The sequence below is a fragment of the Pholcus phalangioides genome, unplaced genomic scaffold, assembly GCF_987345545.1.
Source record: "Pholcus phalangioides strain wild (caught in Gottingen) unplaced genomic scaffold, Ppha-v1.0 ptg000027l_1, whole genome shotgun sequence".
Taxonomy (NCBI): Eukaryota; Metazoa; Arthropoda; class Arachnida; order Araneae; family Pholcidae; genus Pholcus; species Pholcus phalangioides.
This window is the reverse complement of record NW_028301617.1, coordinates 769,356-790,225: the sequence shown is the minus strand read 5'-3', so window position 1 is coordinate 790,225 and position 20,870 is coordinate 769,356. Positions and strand designations below refer to the sequence as shown.

The 20,870-nt window shown below is 40.9% G+C and overlaps 1 protein-coding gene across 1 annotated transcript; it reads right to left on the bottom strand.

The window, feature by feature from the left end:
• Positions 1–956: 956 nt before the first annotated feature.
• Positions 957–6,470, bottom strand: LOC149068010 (uncharacterized). The gene is made up of 3 exons (XM_089251614.1): positions 6,029–6,470; positions 3,133–3,487; positions 957–1,138 (listed from the first exon to the last, which is right to left on the bottom strand). The coding sequence occupies exons 1-3, from the start codon at positions 6,138–6,140 to the stop codon at positions 1,114–1,116; spliced, it is 492 nt and encodes a 163-aa protein (XP_089107740.1). The 5' UTR covers positions 6,141–6,470; the 3' UTR covers positions 957–1,113.
• Between the last annotated feature and the right edge of the window lie 14,400 nt (positions 6,471–20,870).

Here is a 20,870-nt window from a genome sequence, read left to right as displayed (position 1 = left end):
TTAGGAAAAGATATACAGATGTGAAGAAAAATAAAGGGGTTTTAAGTGAAATACACATTTTATCGTTTCATACCGTGCACCGCCCAGGCTCTATCGACCAGTCAATTTTAGGCATTGCCCCGGATGAGGGATCTGTGCGGTCTCGGGTGCTTTATTATATATAAATAATGCATAATTTCTGTGGCCAGGTCCTGGACCACGTCTTCCCTCCTTCGCTTGTTGGCTCTTAAGAGGAATACACCGGGAACAGACTAATATCCATATCCAGCAGCACTGCCAATGGTCAACACATACATGCATTCTTAATCCATGCCCCCACCCCCGTGACCTCAAACTTAACTTCATAAAAATTAACTGACACATTCCCAGAATCTCTCAAGTGACCCCGCAGCAAATTTACTAGCAAATTAAAAGACCCGGACCGCGGCACTAACTTCTAATTTCACGTAAGTGTGGTCTGAGACACATTCCCCAGATCATTAAATATTGAGCACATTTGGTTGGATCAGCGGTTCTCAACTGGTACTCCGTGTGCACTTCTCAGGGGCTCCGCGGCGACTCAAGGAAATCATTCAATCGACCCGGGGCGTTGTTCCAGAACATTTAAGTGGCCTGCACTCTCAAAAAAGATTGATTGACTCACATGGGTACGGTCAGGGGTTCAACGCAAGGGCGTAGCGGGGGGGGGGGGACCAGACCCCCGAAATGTGAGAAAATGACCGAAAAAAGGGAAAAAGATGGCCAAATCCATTGCTCTGTCACTTTGGTCCCCCCCCCCCCGAATGAAATTTCTGGCTACGCCCCTGGCTGGTTCAACGCCCATAGGTCGCATCCATGATAAAATCTAGTTGAGTATGTTTGCATAATGGAGGCTCGATGTCGTAGGCGTCTTCACTTGATGGATGTGGTGCATTGAATTTGAATTCAGATCGAAAAAGTGATTGACAATGCAAAATGGCTTTTAAACGAATGCAATCGTTTATTTAAAAGAATATCATGCACGGAATTAAAACATATTTTTTTTCTACTCAAAACGAATGGGATAAAGCCACTAAAAACAAACATGACAACACAAATCACGTGATCTTAGACGAACCAATGGCTGTTAATCGATCATTGCAAACTCCTCAGCGTCTCTCTGAAAAGATGGAAAATAATCGGTAATTCTGTTACTGTGCAGAATACAAAAAATTGATACTTGTTTGAAAAATCTCACGCTTGTTTCAACGAACACGCGACTGTGGCGCCATCTTTTAGCTGGAGTTTTGACTAATTTCGGAAACTGGCTCAGGCGTCGTCTTTTAAGCCGACGTTGCGATTTCGGAACGAGTACGCGACCGTGGTGTCATCTATTAGCCAAAGTAACTAATTTTACAAGACGGCTTATTTGAAATCGCACGCCTGTTTCAATGGGCACGCGACTGTGGGGGGACAAAGTTTCTCATAGCCAAAGTTTTGCCAGATCTCGCAAATCGGCTTGTTTCAACGGGTACTCGACTGTGGTGCCATCTATAAGCCAAAGTAACTAATTTTACAAGCCGGCTTATTTGAAATCTCGCACTTGTTTAATCTTTTTTATCTACAACTGTTTTCACAAGATATGGTATTTCAAAGTTCTTTCTGAAACATCCCGTATAAATTTAAGTTGTTAGGTGCCGTTCAAATATTACGCCACCAAATTTTTAGCCATTTTTGACCCCCCCTTCGTCAGCTCTGCCCTCCAAAGAGGTCATTCAAGTATTGTGTCAGCATCGATGGGGTTTCCGATTCGCTGTCTTTTGATGGCAAGTGGGGGAGGGGGTTTGGATGACAATGCTTACGTCATCAACCACCCTTTATGAAAATATGAAATATTCTTGATGGTATCTTACTCGGTGCACCAAAAACGAGAAAAATCTTTCGATAGTTTGCGGGCACTTGAAGTAACATCTCCCTATTGATAAGTGCCCTACAGAGTCACTCAAGGGATCTCTAAATGTGTCACGGATCGTTTAGGTGTTCTGGAACTGTGTCCCGGGTCATTTAAATGATCTGAAAATATGCCACGGGTCACTTAAATGCTCTGAAATTGTACCACGGGTCACTTAAGCAATCTGTAAATGTTCCGCTTAGTTAAATTTTTACAAAATTAGGTTTGAAGAGGGCAGGCCGCATCAGATAACCCCCAAGGCCATATTTGGTTCGCGGGCCAAGGGCCTTTATGCGATTTATCATTATACGGCTTAGAGGGTGGGGGTCGCAATGAATTTATTAAAGATAAATTTTGAGCTCATAGCCCGCAAATAACATTGAAATTAACAGAAATTGATTATAACAACATTTAAAAGGTATTTTCTTCCGGAATTTCAATTAAAAAAATATATTTTTGATCGTCGGGGGGAGGGGAGCGGGACACGAGCTCCCCATGATCTACCCCCCCCCCCTCCTCCCCCCGTAACCCCACCAATATGCGTGAGGATTCAGAGGGGCCAGAGCTGATGACGAAATTTTGCTGGCTAAAAATTTGCGTACGTAATACTTGAACGACCCCTAACGAATATTGGTGGGATCAGGTACGTACATGGGGAGGGCGGGCTCGTGCCCCCACCCCAGACGATCGAAAATTTATTTTTTTTGTTTTAATGCAAAAAATATTAATCATAAATATTCATTGCGACCCACCCTTTAAGTCATATATGGTAAACCCTTGACTCGCGAGCCAAATACGGGTCATAATTACGGATTACTTGAGTGATTCGTGGCACAGTTCCAGAGCACTAAAGCGGCCTGGACACATTTCCTGAGCACTAAAGCGGCCTGGACACATTTCCTGAGCACTTGAAGGACCCGTGAAACATCTGGAGATCACTAAAGTGTCTCTGTAGGGGTCTTATCAATAGGGACAATGTCAGTTCAGGTGCCCACAAACTAGCGAAAGGTTTCTCCCGTTTCTGGCCCACCGAGTAAGATGCCATTAAGAATATTTCATATTTCCATTAAGGGTGACGTAAGCATTATCCAAACCCCCTGGTCATCAAAAGTCAACAAACCTGAACCCCCCCCCCCCCCGCCCTATATTGATACTGACGTAATACTTGAATGAACCCTTAGCCCTAGTTTCGTATCCAGAAACACGTAGAATCCGGTACTCACCCGAGCTTCCTGGAGAAAAGCCGCATCTTCCCAGCGTACTTCAGGAGTTCCTCAATGGTGTCGAAAAGCTCCGGTATCGAACTCGAGTATCCGAACAGCGACGATTTCAGGTACGACGAGGCCCTCACGGAATCCAGCACCCGGGCGACCACCTTCACCAGGGAGTTGTGCTCGGCCACGGGAAGCAGGAGGCTCTGGAACAGAGAGCTGGCCGTCACAGCGTTCAGGCCGAACTCCGACAGAGGTTGGACGACGAACGTGGACAGCAGTGAGCTGCTCATGAAGGTCAGAGCCGACAGCACGATGTAAGGCAGCTTCAGGAAGAACATCGCGGGAATGCCCCTTGGCTGAATCTCTAGATGGACCGGGAAATAAAAAGATATCGCAGTTAGTTATTGTCGATATGAGTTAACACGCTGAATAATCACCATCAGAACCCCTTTTTAGCAATATTTTGGGGCCCCGGGTAGAAGTGATGTTACGGAGACCCGTGCCTGGCTAGAAGTACCAATCCACAAATACCATACTTACTCTTGAAAGTAGTAGCACAAATTAGACAGAGGCGGATTTATGGTTTGTCTGCCCTTCTCCCGTTTTAGTCTAATTTTCGTCACCACTCATTCTCCAAATTTGCCACCCGTGTGGCTCTCCCCCCCCCCCCCCGTCAACATGCATGTGCCATCGTGTTTTGTCGCACACACGTTTGCACACTTTTTTGGTCACTCTCTGACCATGTGATCCTTTCCTCTCTAGGTAAATGTTTTGGTCACTCACACGCTCTCACTGTCCTGGTTCACGGTTCTTGGTCATTCTTTAGCTCTCTCACCGAGCTGATCCCTCGCTCTCTAGATCACTCACTGACCTGGTACCTACTGGCATGCTTTCTTGGTCACTTTTGGCCGGTCCTCACTGACCTGGTCCTTCACGATTACACACTGTTACTCGTTTGGTTACTCCATGTGCACACTATCTTTTGACTGACCTGGTCCTTCGCTTTCTAGGTCCCACTCATGCTTAAATATCCTTTGGTCACTCCCGTTGAGCACACATTTTCTTAATAACTCTTTTGGCCGCTCACTGACATAGTCATCTGTTTTCGGTCACTCTTTTGGTCGCTGACCCACCTGATCCCCCACTCTAGGTCACTCACATGCTTGCAAGCTTCTTTAATATCGCGTTTTTGGGGTCCCTTCGGTATATTATGTTGGGCTCTTGATCACGATTGTCAAATACAGTTAGAAACTCACTTTTTCTGGGAAGGTATGTGCAGTGCCGTCTTAAAAAGTCTCAAGTGCTCGGGGAAGGGGGGGGGGTCCGAATAAAGATATTTCATTTCAAAAATGGTGTCCATCAATGGCCTTGGAGCGAGGGTGCTCCAGCACCCACAGCATGAATCACAAGCAAAAAGTACTGTGCAGCACAGTTCCGAGGAGCCCCGAATTTATTCAGATTCGAGATATTGAGTAGTTCAGGATATTCAGCCGATCACGCCACCCCCTCCCACCCCAAAATGCTTAAAACAAATCAAAATATCCCCCATAATACTCAAGCCGAGCACCCACAGGCCTAGAACACTCCCGACGCCCCTGGTCTCGATACAGCCTGATCGCAAATTAGATGCATCATAATCGGCTTTCATAGCATCGATCACGACAGGAGAAAAATATTGCATCGTCGATCAAATTTACTAAAAAAACATTTTTTTTGTTGTTGAAAATCATTTCTTTTATTATTCTGCTGCCCAGTGCAAGTGCACCTTCCACGGCCCGCCGAGGGAAAGTGATAATCTGGGGCTTTCCTTACCTGGCTGGAAATATACCGCGTACTTATTTTTAATTCGTATTCGCGAAAATCGCCGAGCCAGATTGTTATCTTGCAGGCCCCTTTACGCAGTAGGGAGCCCATGTAGTAGGGCAGCCCTGTTCGCATCTGCTCAAGTGTGGTCCTGCCCCCTAATAAATATTTATAAACGGTTGCCGTGTCGTCTGATCATACCGTTATTTCATAAACAGCTCATCTATCGTAGGAAATTGACAAACAGCTCATCTGTCGTTGATGCTTGACAAACAGCTCATCTGTTGTAGACGTTTGACATGCAACTCATACGTCGATGTTTGTCAAACAGCTCATTTGTCTTAGATGTTTGGCAAACAACTCATCTGTCGTAGATTAAGAATTATAATATGTATAGTATTATAATAAGAGCTCTTCTGTCGTAAATGACTAACAGGCAGCTCATCTGTTGTAGAATTTACATAGAATTTTCATCTGTTGTTGATTGACAAACAACTCATCTGCCGTAGACGTTTGACAAGCATCTGCCACAGAAGTTCAATGAACATCGGATCAGTTGGTTTTTTCATAAACAGGTCGTCTGTCGTAGTTGACAAAAAACGCATTTGTCACTGAAGTTTAATAAACAGCTCATCTATCGTTAATATTTGACAAACAGCGCTCATCTGTCTTAGATGGTTGATGACTGAAAGGTCGTGGATTTTTCATAAACAGCTCATCCATTTCAGAAGTTTGATAAGTAGCTCATCTGTCGTTTATTTTTGATAAACAACACTCATCTCTCACAGCTGCAGCTCATCTCTCACATACAAGCTTCCCTATCGTATCATCTTCCCAACCCCGACACAAATTTCAAATTCCCATGTAAAGTGTTCAGTTCTTAAGAGCGGCCTATCATTTAAATCGGAGGTAATTTCACACTAGGGTAGGTTCTAAAGGTATATTAATATGGTAGGCTACTGATCGGTTCAAAGTATCTACGGTAAACCCCCCCCCCCCCGTAACGATAAATCCCTACGACGATGTTTTTTTTCTTGATCCGCACAGTATCGTTATATCAAGATTTCACTGTATTTACATTAAACAGGTTAGGCCTACTCACCAGATAACGCATCCACACTAACGACATGATCGTTGTTGGCAGAGACATCGGAGGCATCTCGACCTTGTGAAAATCTGACGAACGCACACAACACAAACAACGAGCAAAACATTGCTGTGTTTTAGATCTAATTTACAGTTTTTCCCAACTGGTGAATTCCAGGAATGCTAGATTTCTCTGTAATGTATAACACTAGGCACGACACTAATAAAAGGGGACCTTCAAAGTTAACCGGGTTTGCGTCTATACTAGATACGATGTGAACGGCTGGCTCATCGATGATGACAGCGCCACCTGTGCACTCGTAACACTTAATCTTAAGAGGATCTGTCTCTCTCCCCCCCCCCCCTGGGACGGGGAGATCTCCGATCCAGGATTTTCCACTAACCTCTTTCTAGTGAATTGATTTCTGAAAAACTAATCAAATTTATCCTGGGCCCCTGAGGCTAGAGCCCCCTCGGGGGTGAGGAAGGCACTATGAACCCGCAGTTCAAGAGATTCTGTGTGTGTGTGTGGGGGGGGGGGGGTGGGCTTCCCATACCCCCGTTCCCAGTGCTATCGTAATGCATGAGGCTGCCCAGGCCGGCTGGGGGGCGGGGGAGGGTGCCTCGTGAAAATGAGATATTGTTAAAATTTCCAAGAGAAGGCATTTGAATTTGTAGGGGAGCAGTTCTAGCCAGGTAGGAATACCTTTGAAAAATCACCTTGGTCAGGGCCCCCATGATGCTCTCAAGTCGGTCCTGCCTGTACTACCCGGTTGGTTTTACACAGTGAAAGTCCGTTATAACGAGTATGACTTATAACGATAATCTTGATGTAATGAGTATTGTTTATAACGATAATCTCGATGTAACGAGAGTATGGCTTATAACGACAATCTCTATGTAACGAGTGATTAAGAAAACGAAGAAAACAAAATCCATCTGCCCTGCGCATTTTTTCCTGAATTCCCTTTCGGATGAATAGCGGAGAGTGACATCATCCTTGGATAAGTCGCCATCTGGTGGCAATGCCAGTATTGTCAGCTCTGGCCCGAGTTAATTCCGACCGTCCATGTACGGTCTCGTTCGGCGCACAAGAGCTCCAAGAAAAGATCGATGTTCGTTGCCTTTGTAGTCTAGTGCAGTGGCGCGCGAACTTTTTGAAGCGCGACCCCACTCTGACCAAAAAAATTTATCGGCGACCCCTTCATATGCTGACCATATGTCATGTCCCGGAAAACCGGGACATTCCAATTTTTCGCCAGTAAATGTGTTGTCCCGAAAGCACTTTTCGGAACCGCTAATTTCGATTTTAACTAGGGGATATTGACTTCCAAAGATATTCAAGTGTTTTTAATATCATATAAATATTTACTTTGTTCTTTGATGTACTTGGTGTCCCTTATTCAAGATGGAAGTATAGCGAGGTGTATGGTCGATTGATTTTTTGATTTTGATTTTTTTTGATTGATTGATTGATTGATTTTTTTTTCTTTTTAAATTCACTGAAATTTGAACTGGCGCTTCATTTCTGTGATACTTTTCTGATTTTAGCATCAGTTGGCGCCTTTACTTACTTTTGGCATAATTTTTGGCGATAATTGACTATGACTCATTTTTCCCGTATTTTACTCGAGGAAATATGGTCAGCCTATCCGGTCCTGAAGTAGAACTGCTAAAAGAAGCAGAAACAGAAAAATTTCTGAGAATTTCTGTGGCTATTAGTGAATACGTGAAGAAAAACATATTTTCCCCAGAAAAAAATTATAATTCTGGAAACCTGAAAAGTAGGACAATGGGACAATTTTCCGAAATGTAGGAGGACGCCTGAAATGACATCAAAAGGGACATGTCGTTCTAACGGAGGACGGTTGGTAACTGTAGATAAATAATGAAAACCACAATTTGTGTTAAACTTACAAAAAAATGGTTGATTGTTATGGATAATAATCGGATTCATCAAATTTTCGTTACATACATATATAGCGGTTCCGTTTTAAATGGGGAATTTGTTTGTGTGGGGGTTTCTTTTTTTGAGAAAAGTGGCGCCATCTGATGTGGAAATTCGGGCAAGTGACATCATCGAGGGTGCGCATACGGACTAAGGCTACTAGATAAGGATAAGGATAATAATAAGCCCTTATTTTCTAGTGGCTATAATGCAGACGCCCTTCCATCTCAATTTTCGAACTTATAACCCTATATCAGTGTCTCACTGTAATCTAGTAAATTCTGTGCTGCCATCTGTGAGTCTGAGACCCAACTAAATACATAGTCAAACGTAATACGTGTTTGTTTGTTCGATTTAATTGTAATTTAGTTTTATTTGACAAATAACAATTTGGCGTTGCAAAATATCGGTTTCTACCGTTCTCTGAATATAGAAGTGACTACTATGGTGACTACTATGGTGTTTATGGTTCTTTTTATCGTCGATAGATGGCACTGTTACATAGTTCATCCACTTTCCCCTCGCAAAATGTGTACTTGAAATAGTTCTTAGATCGTTGTCTACAACACTCTTGTGGGGGAACCACAGATGAGCCATGAATTTGGTAGGGAAGCCGTGGGCGCCAAAAGTTTGAGAATCACTGGTCCAGCGGTTCCCAATTCGGGGTGTTTAAACCCCCAGGGGTCCACGGCCCAATTGTAGAATTGTAAAAGAAAACAAATTAAAGATAAATTTAAAAAAAATAATATAAATAAATTGGTTTAAAGTAAAAATTTAAGTTAAATCAACGCGCAAAAACAACGTTCAATCAACGTTGTAAAAACGAATGAATATGAAAATTTTTCATGGTACTCGCAGCGGGGGATGACTGACAAGCTTCCATTCGGGGTCCCCATGTTTACAGGTTTCATTTTGGGGGCCCTGGATGAATATCATCCTATTCTGTTGTAGAATTTGCAACAGCGGAAGCCCGAGATAAAGCAAGTCTGAGGCCCCCTAAAAGTATGCGAATTGGTGTCCCGGGTAATTGGTTGGGGCCCTGGATTTTATTCATTGGTAAAACGAATACAAGCGAAAATTTTTCATGGCACTCGCAGCGGGCGATGACAGACAAGCTTCCAAGTCAGGGGCCCCATGTTTACAGGTTTGATTTTGGGTACCCTGGATGAATCTGATTCTTTTTTTTTGTTTAACATTGCAGAATTTTCAACAGCGGAATACCGAGATAAACTAGTCTGGATTCCCCACTAAAAATATGAGTATTGGGTCCCCGCTACTGGATGGGGGCCCTGGATTTCATTCGTTGTAAAATTGATAAAAATTTAAAATTTTCGTGGCCCCTCACCGGGAAGATGTCCGACAAGCCTCCAGGTCGGGAGCCCCCATGGAAATGTTGACAGGTTTCATTTTGGGTGTCCCTTGATGAATCTCATTGATTTTTGTTGTTTAACATTGTAAAATTTGCAACACATCGGTAGCCCGAGATAAATCTTGTCAGGGGCCCCAGTAAATTCAGCGAATTGGAGTCTGGTGACCCCATGGGCAAGTTTTCTAGGGGGTACTTGATGAATCACGTTTGTTTTTTGTTGCTTTATTATTGCAAAATTCGCTTCTTCAGTAAGCTGGTGCTTTCACACGTCCCTTTCCATAGCACGCTGATGAAGTGGGACGAAATAAACAAGATATGCTGTGAAGAGAAGTTGGGGGGGGGGGGTGGCCGCCAAAGGTGGCAGGGGGGGCCAGTATATATATATATATAATATAAATACATTGAGTACATGTTCTTTGCCCCCCCCCCCCCGGAAAAAATGAAATGACGGCCCTGATCGAAGATGACAAGATTTCCGGGGGAGGGTACTAAAAGTGGGGGGGAGGGGGTACATGGCGCACACACACACCAAGACGTCCGTGGGAGGAGGGGGGGGGGTCACGGCTGAAAGTATTTGGAAACCGCTGCACTCTGGTCTATTGGCTTGTGAAAGTTTGATACGTAGTCGGATCCAGGATTGTGTATAGTTCGAGCGAATTGTGAAAGTTCACGGAATCGTCCGTATTTTACGGGACATATAAGTTTTCCCGTTATGGGGGGGGGGGCGGTCGTTCCTATCACCTCTACCCCCCCCCCCCCTTCCCCATCTTCTAACGGCCGTATTCACCGACAGTTTAACTACAATCGCAGATCGGTGAATACGGCCGCGGACAGTCCCGTCTTAAGGCATGGGCCCACCCGGGCACGGCCCGGGGGGGGCCTCAAAAGGAAAAGGGGCCTCACAAAAATGAGATATTGTTCAGATTTTCGAGAATTTGCCTGGTAGGGCCTCAGAAAAGTCATTGGCCCGGGGGCCCATGATGCTCTTAAGACGGCCCTGGCTGCGGATAAAGCAGAGGCAGGTGGCATCTTCAGCTGAGAACGAAGTGGAACCATATATCTTAAGCTGCGAATGGAGCGAAGGCAGACATCTTCAGCTGTGAACGGAGACGAGGCAGACGCAGGGCCGTCTTAAGAGCATCATGGGTACCAGGGCCACGTGGTTTTCCTGAGGACCTCCCAGGTAAATTCTAGTAAATTTCAACGAAATCTCATTTTTATGAGGCCCCCCCCCCCCCGGACCATGCCCGGGTGGGCCCATGCGTTAAGACGGTGCTGCGCAGACATCTCCAGATTAGAATGGAGCGACGGCAGACATCTTCAGCTGTGAATGGAGTGGTATTAAGCAATATTACTTTTCTAACTTTTGGTCACTTGGGTGGAGGGAGAATGACCCACCTAAGCAACCTTCCCCCCCACCCCCGCGTACGCCTCTGTCTAGAGGGTGTGAAGGTACGTGAGAGCGACAAAAACCAAAACAATAACTTGGTGACAGGAGCATTAACTTGGAGACGCGGGTCAGGGCGCAACAAATTTCAGGGACGAGTGGACAAGAAAATCAGAATAAGAAAATAATAAAGGGTGGCGTAATTTTTAATTTCCCATTTTTACGCGGCAAAACCATAAATCCGCCTCTGCTCCCTTGCTTACTCCACTGAATCGATCACTCATTGGTGAAACTGTCTGTTGTCGGTGTATTCTTCTTTTCTTGAAACTGATTGGCACTCAATGTCATTTGTGCTTTGGTGTATTTACCGTGAGTCACACGGGTGTCGACAAGGCCAATAACAACAGCACATTCCGACAGTATATTGCAGAGTGCCGCTATGCGGTCGCGTGGGCATCGTCCCGGATTCTCGTAGTGAGAGTCCAACTTCGAACCCCATCGACGCACAGTGGTGATCAGCTGAAGATCTAAATGTCTCAGCTGAAGCTCCAAAAAAAGTCTCTCCGCTGAGAGCAGGCAGACCTACAACACGATACTCACATAACATGGAAAATGGAAATTCACGTTTATCATCTTTACTCCGAAACGTGGAAGACACATGGCTGCACCAGATCTTAGTGATGCACCCCCCCCCCCCGTCCCACATCTAAGGAATAGCAGCACCAGATAGCAAGAACATCACAATTCTGGCAACATAAATACGTTAGGGCCACACATATACTCAGACAACAACACATTCCGGCATGTACCATTTGGATAGAAATTACGTAGATGAATGTGTACGAGGTGCATATGCGGTTAAATAACAGTAGTACATTTCAGACCTCTTATCGTGAGGATCCAGGTTCGAAAACCCCGTTTGTGGCACAGTCGTGATCGTCGGAAGTTGGTTCACTGTGGTTTGGGGGGAGGGGGGGTCGGCTACGGTATTACAGGAATAAAATGCAAAAATCCAAAAGTGAAAACTATGCCAACTAAACTCCGGTCTCCTGTACTTGCCGGAAGGTGTGTTGCGTTTTGTAATCGATATTTTAATCACTGCTTTAATTACTTTAATTAACTAATGTATAATCACCCTGTATAAATCCCTTATGACAGAGTTGTTGCCCTCCCCCCCTCCCCCCCCCCCCAGTATTCATTCAAATAAACTACAACAAAGATCGTTTAAAATCGATTCAAAAACACATCGATGAATGGAAAATCCACTTTTTCCTAAATAGAATTCAGCTTCATCGATCAACAAACAACATCGGCGGACCTACTTGACCGGCTTAGAATCCATAATAAGACCAGTTTATTATTATTTTTTTTTTATGGCGGGGGCGTCCATCCGTCCATATTTTTTCGTTACGTTAAGTAAAACAAGGTAACCCGGTGACCGATTTTTCAAGGTTCTGCGAACCCGATTTCAACGGATGATGGTCAGCGACAGATCCTTCTTCTTTCTTACTTCAAAAGATAGAAAGAAAGAAAGAAAATGTAATATAACGTGGACGTTTATGAGTGTGTGTGTGTGTTCAAATTGCCAAAAAAATAAGACATTACAATTTTTTTTTTTTTTTCAGGGTTAATTCCGGTTGCGGTGGCGTCTGTCTTTAGCCATTTTGTTTTTCTTTCCCCCCAACCGATACATACCTTCAGCAGAGTAGAAACCGCGTCAATAGTAGTAGGAGTTCGTTAACCGTGACCCTGAAAAGAAAAAAAAAATGGCTAAATACTTCCTTCGGAGAGATCTGAAAAGGAAATAAATTAGAATACGCGTCTCGGTTACACGTGATTACACGCGCTGTTCCGTTTCGTATTTATGTATTTTCTCGCTCTGTATATATGCATGTATTTATTCCTTTTGCTCAAGGGACCATGCGAATTGGGAATGGAAACGGAAATGGCACACACAGGGATTGGATAGATGTTTCGGAATCCGGTGATTATCATCCTGCTAATGGAAATGCAGAGTTTTGTCATCATCGATGCGGATTTATATGCGCAATGAGAAGTATTTAGACCTGTCCGAAAAACTTCACATGGCAACCTTTGAATCAGTGGTTCTTGATGGGAATCGATAACTGGTTAGTCTTAACCAAAATTTTTTGGTAATCTATTTGGTAGATGTAAACGAATATAGGAATACGTTAAGAAATTAAGGCTGCCCGCTTTTCAAGCAATTTAATATGATAAATTAATTAAATTACCTTTATTCATTCAAATTCACATTCAAATTCGAAAAAAAAAAAACCCCCACAATGCAATATAATGTATAATGCGATATATCTAAACATATGCAAGTGTACCGACATACATACATATGAGTTGTCAGGGGGTAATTACATCCGTACTGACAACCAATCAATGAAATTAATGATCATAGTCAAAACAATTTCCACACATGTTAATAACAGTCATAACATGTATAAAACGACAATTTTAATTCAAGTACCGTATTCGCATAGTCCCGTTATATACATTTAAAAATAGTCTTCAATGTTAGTGATAGCAGCAATATAACTAAATAATTCCTTTTTAAATTTAGAATATGAAGCTATATTTGTCAATTCGAATGGCAAGGAATTGGAAATTTTTGGAACTAAATAGACGAAGTGTTTTTTAAATATCTCTTTTCTATGTAAAGGGATTTCAAATATTTCACCAGGTCTCCTCAGAGGAATGAATTCCAAAGTGTCAATATCGATTTACAGACAACCAAGTGTCGTAAACACCAAGACGTCTTTGACGGTAGCACCAGAAGTCAAAACCAAATGATCTAAAAGTTTGAGAAATCTATTTTGAGAGGTACTTGTGATGAGAAGTAGGTTGGTGTGTTATAATCGCATCCCCAAGTTATTATTCCCCATATTGTAATGAAGATTGTATCCATGAATAGTATAATGTTCGTAAAAAGAAAGGATAAACAATTTTATGAAGATGATAGAAAACCTGCAGAGAAAATATCCAAGTTTTTTTGGTTAGTATAAGCAACGTGAGATTTCCATTTCAAGTTTGAGTCTAACTGGATTCCAAGAAAAAACTCTATTTACATTAGGACAGTTGCAATCATTTCTTGAGCAATCTGTAAGAAGTGATTTGGTACTATATCTGAACTGTCATGTCTCCGCCGGGACACGAACCCAGGCCCTCTTGCATACCGGGCAAGCACGCTACCATCTACACCACTGGAGACACGACCCTGCCTTCCTTATTTCACGCACTGTGACGCGAGGCACTGAAGTAGAGACATCGGTAGCCTCTCTTAACTTCAGGAATTGGCCCCAGGTGGGACGGTTTGGAAAGACAGACGGCTTTTATCTCAGCCCAAGATATCAAGATGACTTCCCTTTCCGAGTTTACCTCAGCATAATATCCAGAAAATAAAATGTTTCCTTGATATCTTGGGCTGAGGAAAAAGCCATCTACCTTTCCAATCATTGATTATTAGAAGATCGTGTTCAACCTGTCTTTTAAGCGAATGTACATCAGTACAGGAATAGAGAATCGCAGAATCATCCGCGTATGTTATTACTATTTTACCGAAGAGGTTCAGCGTACAAAGATCCTTGATAAAAATTTATGAAAAGGAATCGGACCTAAAAAAGAGCCCTGAGGAACTCCTATTGTTACAGTTGTGTATCCACTAAAAGAGTTATTTATTTTAACTCTCTGTTTTCTAACGTTTAGATAAGACTTGAACCATTGTAACGTTTCACCTCTAACACCAGCGTTAGATAATTTATAAAGTAAGATCTCGAGATTGACGTTTCCAAATGAAAACCTCATCACGAAACGTCATTAATAACAATAATAATAATTGCATCATTAATAACAATAATAATAATTGCGTCATTAATAATAATAACAATAATTGCCAAACTTAATAAAACATAATTTTTTTTTTCACTTGGATCTCAACTAGAAAACAAAAAAAAGTTACAATTTCTGTTACCATTTGGGGAAAAAGATTCATTAACTAGTTCTTCACTTATTGATTCCAGCCGAAACAACTATAAATTCATGTTTCTTTGACGACACTTTTTGACTAAAATTTTTTTGGATGTTTTTCCGGCGTCATGTTCACGACAGTTTTGAATTTAAGCACAACATGCTAATAACACGAGGTACCAATGCAAACAAACCGCGAAATACAATTCTTCCACTTCGAAATGGTCATAAAATTTCCATTTTATTCCATTCCTGACCCTTCATTGCTATACAAAAAGTATTTCTTTATGTGTATTTTACCTTCCCTTAAAGTCTGGTCCATGAGTTCAGGGACACCCTCTTCATATTTTTCAATGAATGAATGCCAGGGGCTCTGCCACCGGACTTATCCCGTTGCCGAGATCTCTTCCAGCCCATGGGGGCAGAGCCTGGAACAAAGTGAGTGCACCTAACAGTCTGAGTGTGTAGCTAGTGTTGTGCTTCATATTTCAGTGCTGCCATCTATATTTCAAATTGTGAGTGAAGTGTAATGATTGAATATTTGTTACGTTGTAGGCTTGTTGCTCTCTGTGGCGAGACTTTTTAATGGGGAGATCGGCTCGCATTCACACCTTGAAGTTGGAAACCACAGAAAACCAACTTCAGCCGACCACCACTGTGGCGCCGGTGGGGTTTGAACCCGGATCCTCGCGATGCGAGTCCGTCACTATGACCACTCGACCACCACAGCGGCAATTGATCTAGAACAGTGCCAGTGTTCCAGATAACATAATTGATGCCGCGCGTCACTGAAATGATCTGTAAATGTTTGGCTGGTCACTTGAATGGTATGCAATTGGACGGCGAATCACTTGAATGGTATGCAAACGGATCACTTAACTGATCTGGAAGTATGCCGCGAGTCACTTAACTGATCTGGAAGTATGCCGCGGGTCACTTAATTGATTTGTGAATGTGGCGCAGGTCACCTAAATGGTCTGTGAATGTGGCGCAGGTCACTTAAATGATCTTTGAATGTAATTCATTGAGTCGAAATTGTTTACGTACTTCATTGAGCTGAGATTGTTTGTGTACTTTACGGAGCTGCATGGCCCCCACATCTTGCGGCAGGGACCTTTGGCCTGTGCCGTCTTAACGCATGGGCCCACCCGGGCACGCCCCGGGGGCCTCACAAAAATGAGATTTGGTTGAAATTTTCTAGAAGTTACCTGGTAGGGCCTCAGAAAACCACTTGACCCGGGGGTCCATGATGCTCTTAAGACATGCTTAAGACAGACTGCCCTTGGCTGGGATCTTTGGTGGGGCCAGTAAATTTATAGTAATTTTATAGTGTGAAAAACAAAAAAAAAAAGAAAATGATAAGAATCTTCTCGTGCTTGAGGGCTGCCAGCCTCACCCTTCTGGAGGCCATGGAGCTGAGACTGTTTGCATAACTTGCAATTTGCTCTCTCTCGTTCTCTCTTTTAATGTTTTTCAACTTCATTGTTTGTTCTCATCATTGAGTTGGGAAAGTTAAGTTCTCTGGTGGTTTTCTTTTGTGGGAGTCATGTTTAGATTCTTTGCGTACTTCATTGATTGTTTGTGTACTTCATTGAGCCGATATTTTTTGCGTGCCTCAATTGAGCTTCATCGATCATTTGTGTATCTCATTGACCCGAGTTGATTTGCGTACTTCACTGAGCTGAGATTGTATAACTCTAAATTTACTGATAGTATTTGGGGATTGTTTACGTACTTCATTGCGCTGAGATTGTATTCGTTCTTCATTGAGCGGAGATTGTTTGCGTACTTCACTGAGCTTCGATTGTTTGCGTTCTTCATTGAGCTGAGATTGTTTGTATAACTCTTAATTTACTGATGGTATTTAGGGATTGTCTGCGTATTTCATTGAGCTGAGATTGCGTACTTCATTGAGCTGAGGTTTTTTTGCGTACTTCATTGAGCTGATGTTTTTTGCGTACTTCAATGAGTTGAGACTGTTTGCATACTTCAATGAGTTGAGACTGTTTGCATACTTCACTGATCTGAGATTGTTTGCGTTCTTCATTGAGCTGAGATTGTTTGCGTACTTCAATGAGCTTCGATTGTTTGCGTTCTTCATTGAGCTGAGATTGTTTGTATAACTCTTAATTTACTGATGGTATTTAGGGATTGTTTGCGTATTTCATTGAACTGAGAGTAGTATAGAAAAATGAGCGCTCTCGTGTTCTATTTTTACCAAAAAGTGGACGCTCTCATGAGAGTATTTCATTGAGCTGAGATTGCGTACTTCATTGAGCTGACGTTGTTTACGTACTTCATTGGGCTGACGTTGTTTACGTACTTCCATTGAGCTGACGTTGTTTACGTACTTCATTGAGCTGACGTTGTTTACGTACTTCATTGAGCTGACGTTGTTTACGTACTTCAATGAGCTCAGACCGATTGTGTACTTCATTGAGCTGAGACCGATTGTGGTACTTCATTGAGCTGAGACCGATTGTGTACCTCACTGAGCTGAGAGATTGTTTGTATAACTCTTAATTTGCTGATTTAAAAACTCGATCGTTTGTAAACACCATTGAGCTGAAAATGTTTAAAAAGAGAGTTTAGTCAGGCTGAGATATACATAAATAATTTTACACATAACGGTAACAAACTCGTAATTTTTGGAAGCTTCGTAAGCTTTCTTGCTGAAATCACGGGAAAAATAAATAACGATACAGCGAAGACAGCTGATATCTTTATACAGCTGCTATTTCTTTTCCTTTTGCCATTTACTTATCAAAAGTAAACTTATTTTTGTTCCTTTTTCCTTTTAGAAAAAAAAGAATGTAATAAATCTTTTCACACACACACAAACCTCACAAGGAAAGAAACGAATTCGTTTTCGAAGCGAAAACTTGTTCTCATCCAGGGAGAAGCCATTTATTTTTTCTCATGGGTTTTTTTCTCTTCTGGTCAAAATGATTTTCCCTCTTCTAGTTTCTTCCAGAGGCCCAAAGATGACCCATATTTATCAAAAAAAAGACGAACAAGAAGAGCATTTCTCTTATATAATGTATATTCCAGGCTCCTTTGATGGCAGTGTTTAAGATGACATGTAATAAGAAGTGATAGAGAGGGAGAGAGAGAATTACATCCGGGGTTAACTGTTGCGCAAGCAGTGCAAGTGCCTGTAGTTCGTTTACCTTTGAACTAGTTTTCATTGCGTTTTTTAGGGTGGTATGTAACTTCTTTTTCTCCGTTTCAGGTAAAAATAATAATAATTTGGTGGAGAGGTCACACCGTTCAAGGGTCAAGGGCAGTCGATATTCGTGTATGTGTGGGATTTGGACCAATACGTGTGAAAAAAATCGATGAAAACAATTGGCGATAGAAAAAAAAAAGATACCACAAAAGTTTTGTAATTGTGAACATTTCAATATGACGTAATATTCGTCGAATATTGCAAGTGTTGAAAGCAATTTTAGTTCTGTAGATATTTGCTAAATGCTTAGTGCAGTGGTGAATGTCACAAACAATTGCATTTCAGTTGACATTTGGGGAAAAAAATTTAGCTCAGGTAGATATTTACAAACAATCTAAGATCTGCAGATTCAATAACAACTTTATTTCAGTGGATATTTAAAAATATATATATTAACTCATAGTCGATATTTAAAAACTGTTAAAGACTCAAAATAGATATTAGCAAGTGATTTCAGCTTAATAGGTATCAATAAATTTACAAACATTTTTAGTTAGCAGATATTTAAAAAACGTTTTCACTTGGCAAGTATTTAAGGGCAATCTTTACCTGTCAAACATTTACAAACAATTTAAGCTCTGCAGATACTTACAAATAGGCTAAAAGCTCTGCAGATACTTACAAATAGGCTAAAAGCTCTGCAGATACTTACAAATAGGCTAAAAGCTCTGCAGATACTTACAAATAGGCTAAAAGCTCTGCAGATACTTACAAATAGTCTAAGCTCTGCAGATATTTACAAATAGTCTAAGCTCTGCAGATACTTACAAATAGTCTAAGCTCTGCAAATGTACTTACAAATAGCCAAAGCTCTGCAGATATTTACAAATAGCCAAAGCTCTGCAAATATTTACAAATAAGCTCTGCAGATATTTACAAATAAGCTCTGCAGATGTTTACAAATAGTCTAAGCTTCAAATAAAAGCGCCTTTTTTCCTATTTCGCTTCCCCACGAACAAAAACCAAATAATTTTAACTGGGTGAATCTTCACAAACAATTTTAGTTTAGCAAATATTTACAAAAAAAAATTTAGTTCAGTAAATATTTGCGAAAAATTTTAATTTCATAGATATTTACGACAATTTCAGCTTAATAGATATTGTGACAATTTTGGTAAACCTAGAATGGTTTTTTAAGAACTTTTTGGAGCTAATAATGTTTAAGAAACTTTGTCGAGGTGAGATTTTTTGAGTATTTAATTTATTGTTTGGGGTTTTTTCGGCAACTATGTGAAGCTAAGATTGCTTGGGGAAAATACAATGGGGTTAAGATTGTTTATAGAACTTTTCGAACGAAGATTTTTGCAGAACTTCGTCGAAATAAGATATTTCAGATAACTGTCTAGGGCTAAGACTTTTTGGAGAACTTTGTGAGACCAAGATTGTTTGCAGAACTTTGTGAGGCCAAGATTGTTTGCAGAACTTTGTGAGGCCAAGATTGTTTGTAGAACTTGTTTAGAGCTAAGATTGTTTGTGTAGTTTTGTGAAACTTAAAATTGTTCGGAATGAATCTGTTGAGGGGGAGGACTCTTTCACTTAATTACGCTATTAATTATTCCAAATATGCTGTATACAAATACAAACACAAAAGGTACAATAAGCAATTTGCCCAACGAAGTGGCTGAAATGAAAATAACAATAATAAAAGAATATAAAAAAAATTCATAAACTAAATATGGATTAAATTTACACGCACGTATAAAACCGCAACCCAAAATTCTAATAATAATTTAAAAAAACCTAATTAAAACAAAAATTTGCTACTCATGAAATACGGCTATCACCTGAGAAATCGATATCTTCACGATTTTTCACGCTGTAAATACCATGTCTGTTTTCCGAAATCAAAATGTCTACGGAATTATTAAAAGAAGGAAGCATATTGCAAGCAAGGGATTGTGGACAAACCTATCCTGTTTACCCACAATCCTGTTCGCAAAAATACTCCTTACTAGGCTCTAAAATTTAAAATTGTTCCTAACCAACTAGAGCTAAGATTGTCGGTAGAATTTTGTGAAGCTGTTTCTTCAGACACGTATGCAAAACCGAGATTTTCAAGCAATTATGTAGAGCAAAGATTATTTTTTTGGAACTATGTAGAGCAACAGTTTTCACAGATAATTATGTAAAGCTAACATTTTTCACAGACAGTTATGTAAAGCTAACATTTTTCACAGACAATTATGTAACGCTAACATTTTTCAGGTAATTATGTAGAGCTAATATTTCTGAGCAACCATGTTGAACGTACATTTTTAGGTAACTATGTATAGTTAATACTTTTAAAGCATCTATGTGGAATTAAGATTTTCAAGCAATTATATAGAGCTAATATTTTCAGGTAACAACGTAGAAAAGGTATTCAGACAATTATTTAGACTTAACATTTTTTTTCTTCAAACAACTATGTAGAGCTAAGATTAATCAGGCAACTTTCTAGAGCTAACCTTTTTCATACAACTGTTCAGAGCTAACATTTTTCATGCAACTATTCAGAGCTTCATTTTTCATTTAACTATTCAGAGTTAATATTTTTCTTGCAACTATTCAGAATTTTCATATCATTTTTTTCAAGAATTTCAATCAGAATTGCGATATCATTATTCATTGAGCTCTTTAGAGCTGACGTTTTTCATTCAACTATTTTTGAACTTACATTTGTCAGGCAAATATAAAGAACTAAGATTTCCCAGGCAGCTATTTAGAGCTAACATTTTTCATGCAACTATTCAGAGCAAACATTTTTCATGCAACTATTCAGAGCTAACATTTTTCATTTAACTATTCAGAGCTAACATTTTTCATTCAACTATTCAGAGCAAACATTTTTCATGAAACTATTCAGAGCAAACATTATTCATGCAACTATTTAGAGCAAACATTTTTCATGCAACTATTCAGAGCTTCATTTTTCATGCAACTATTCAGAGCT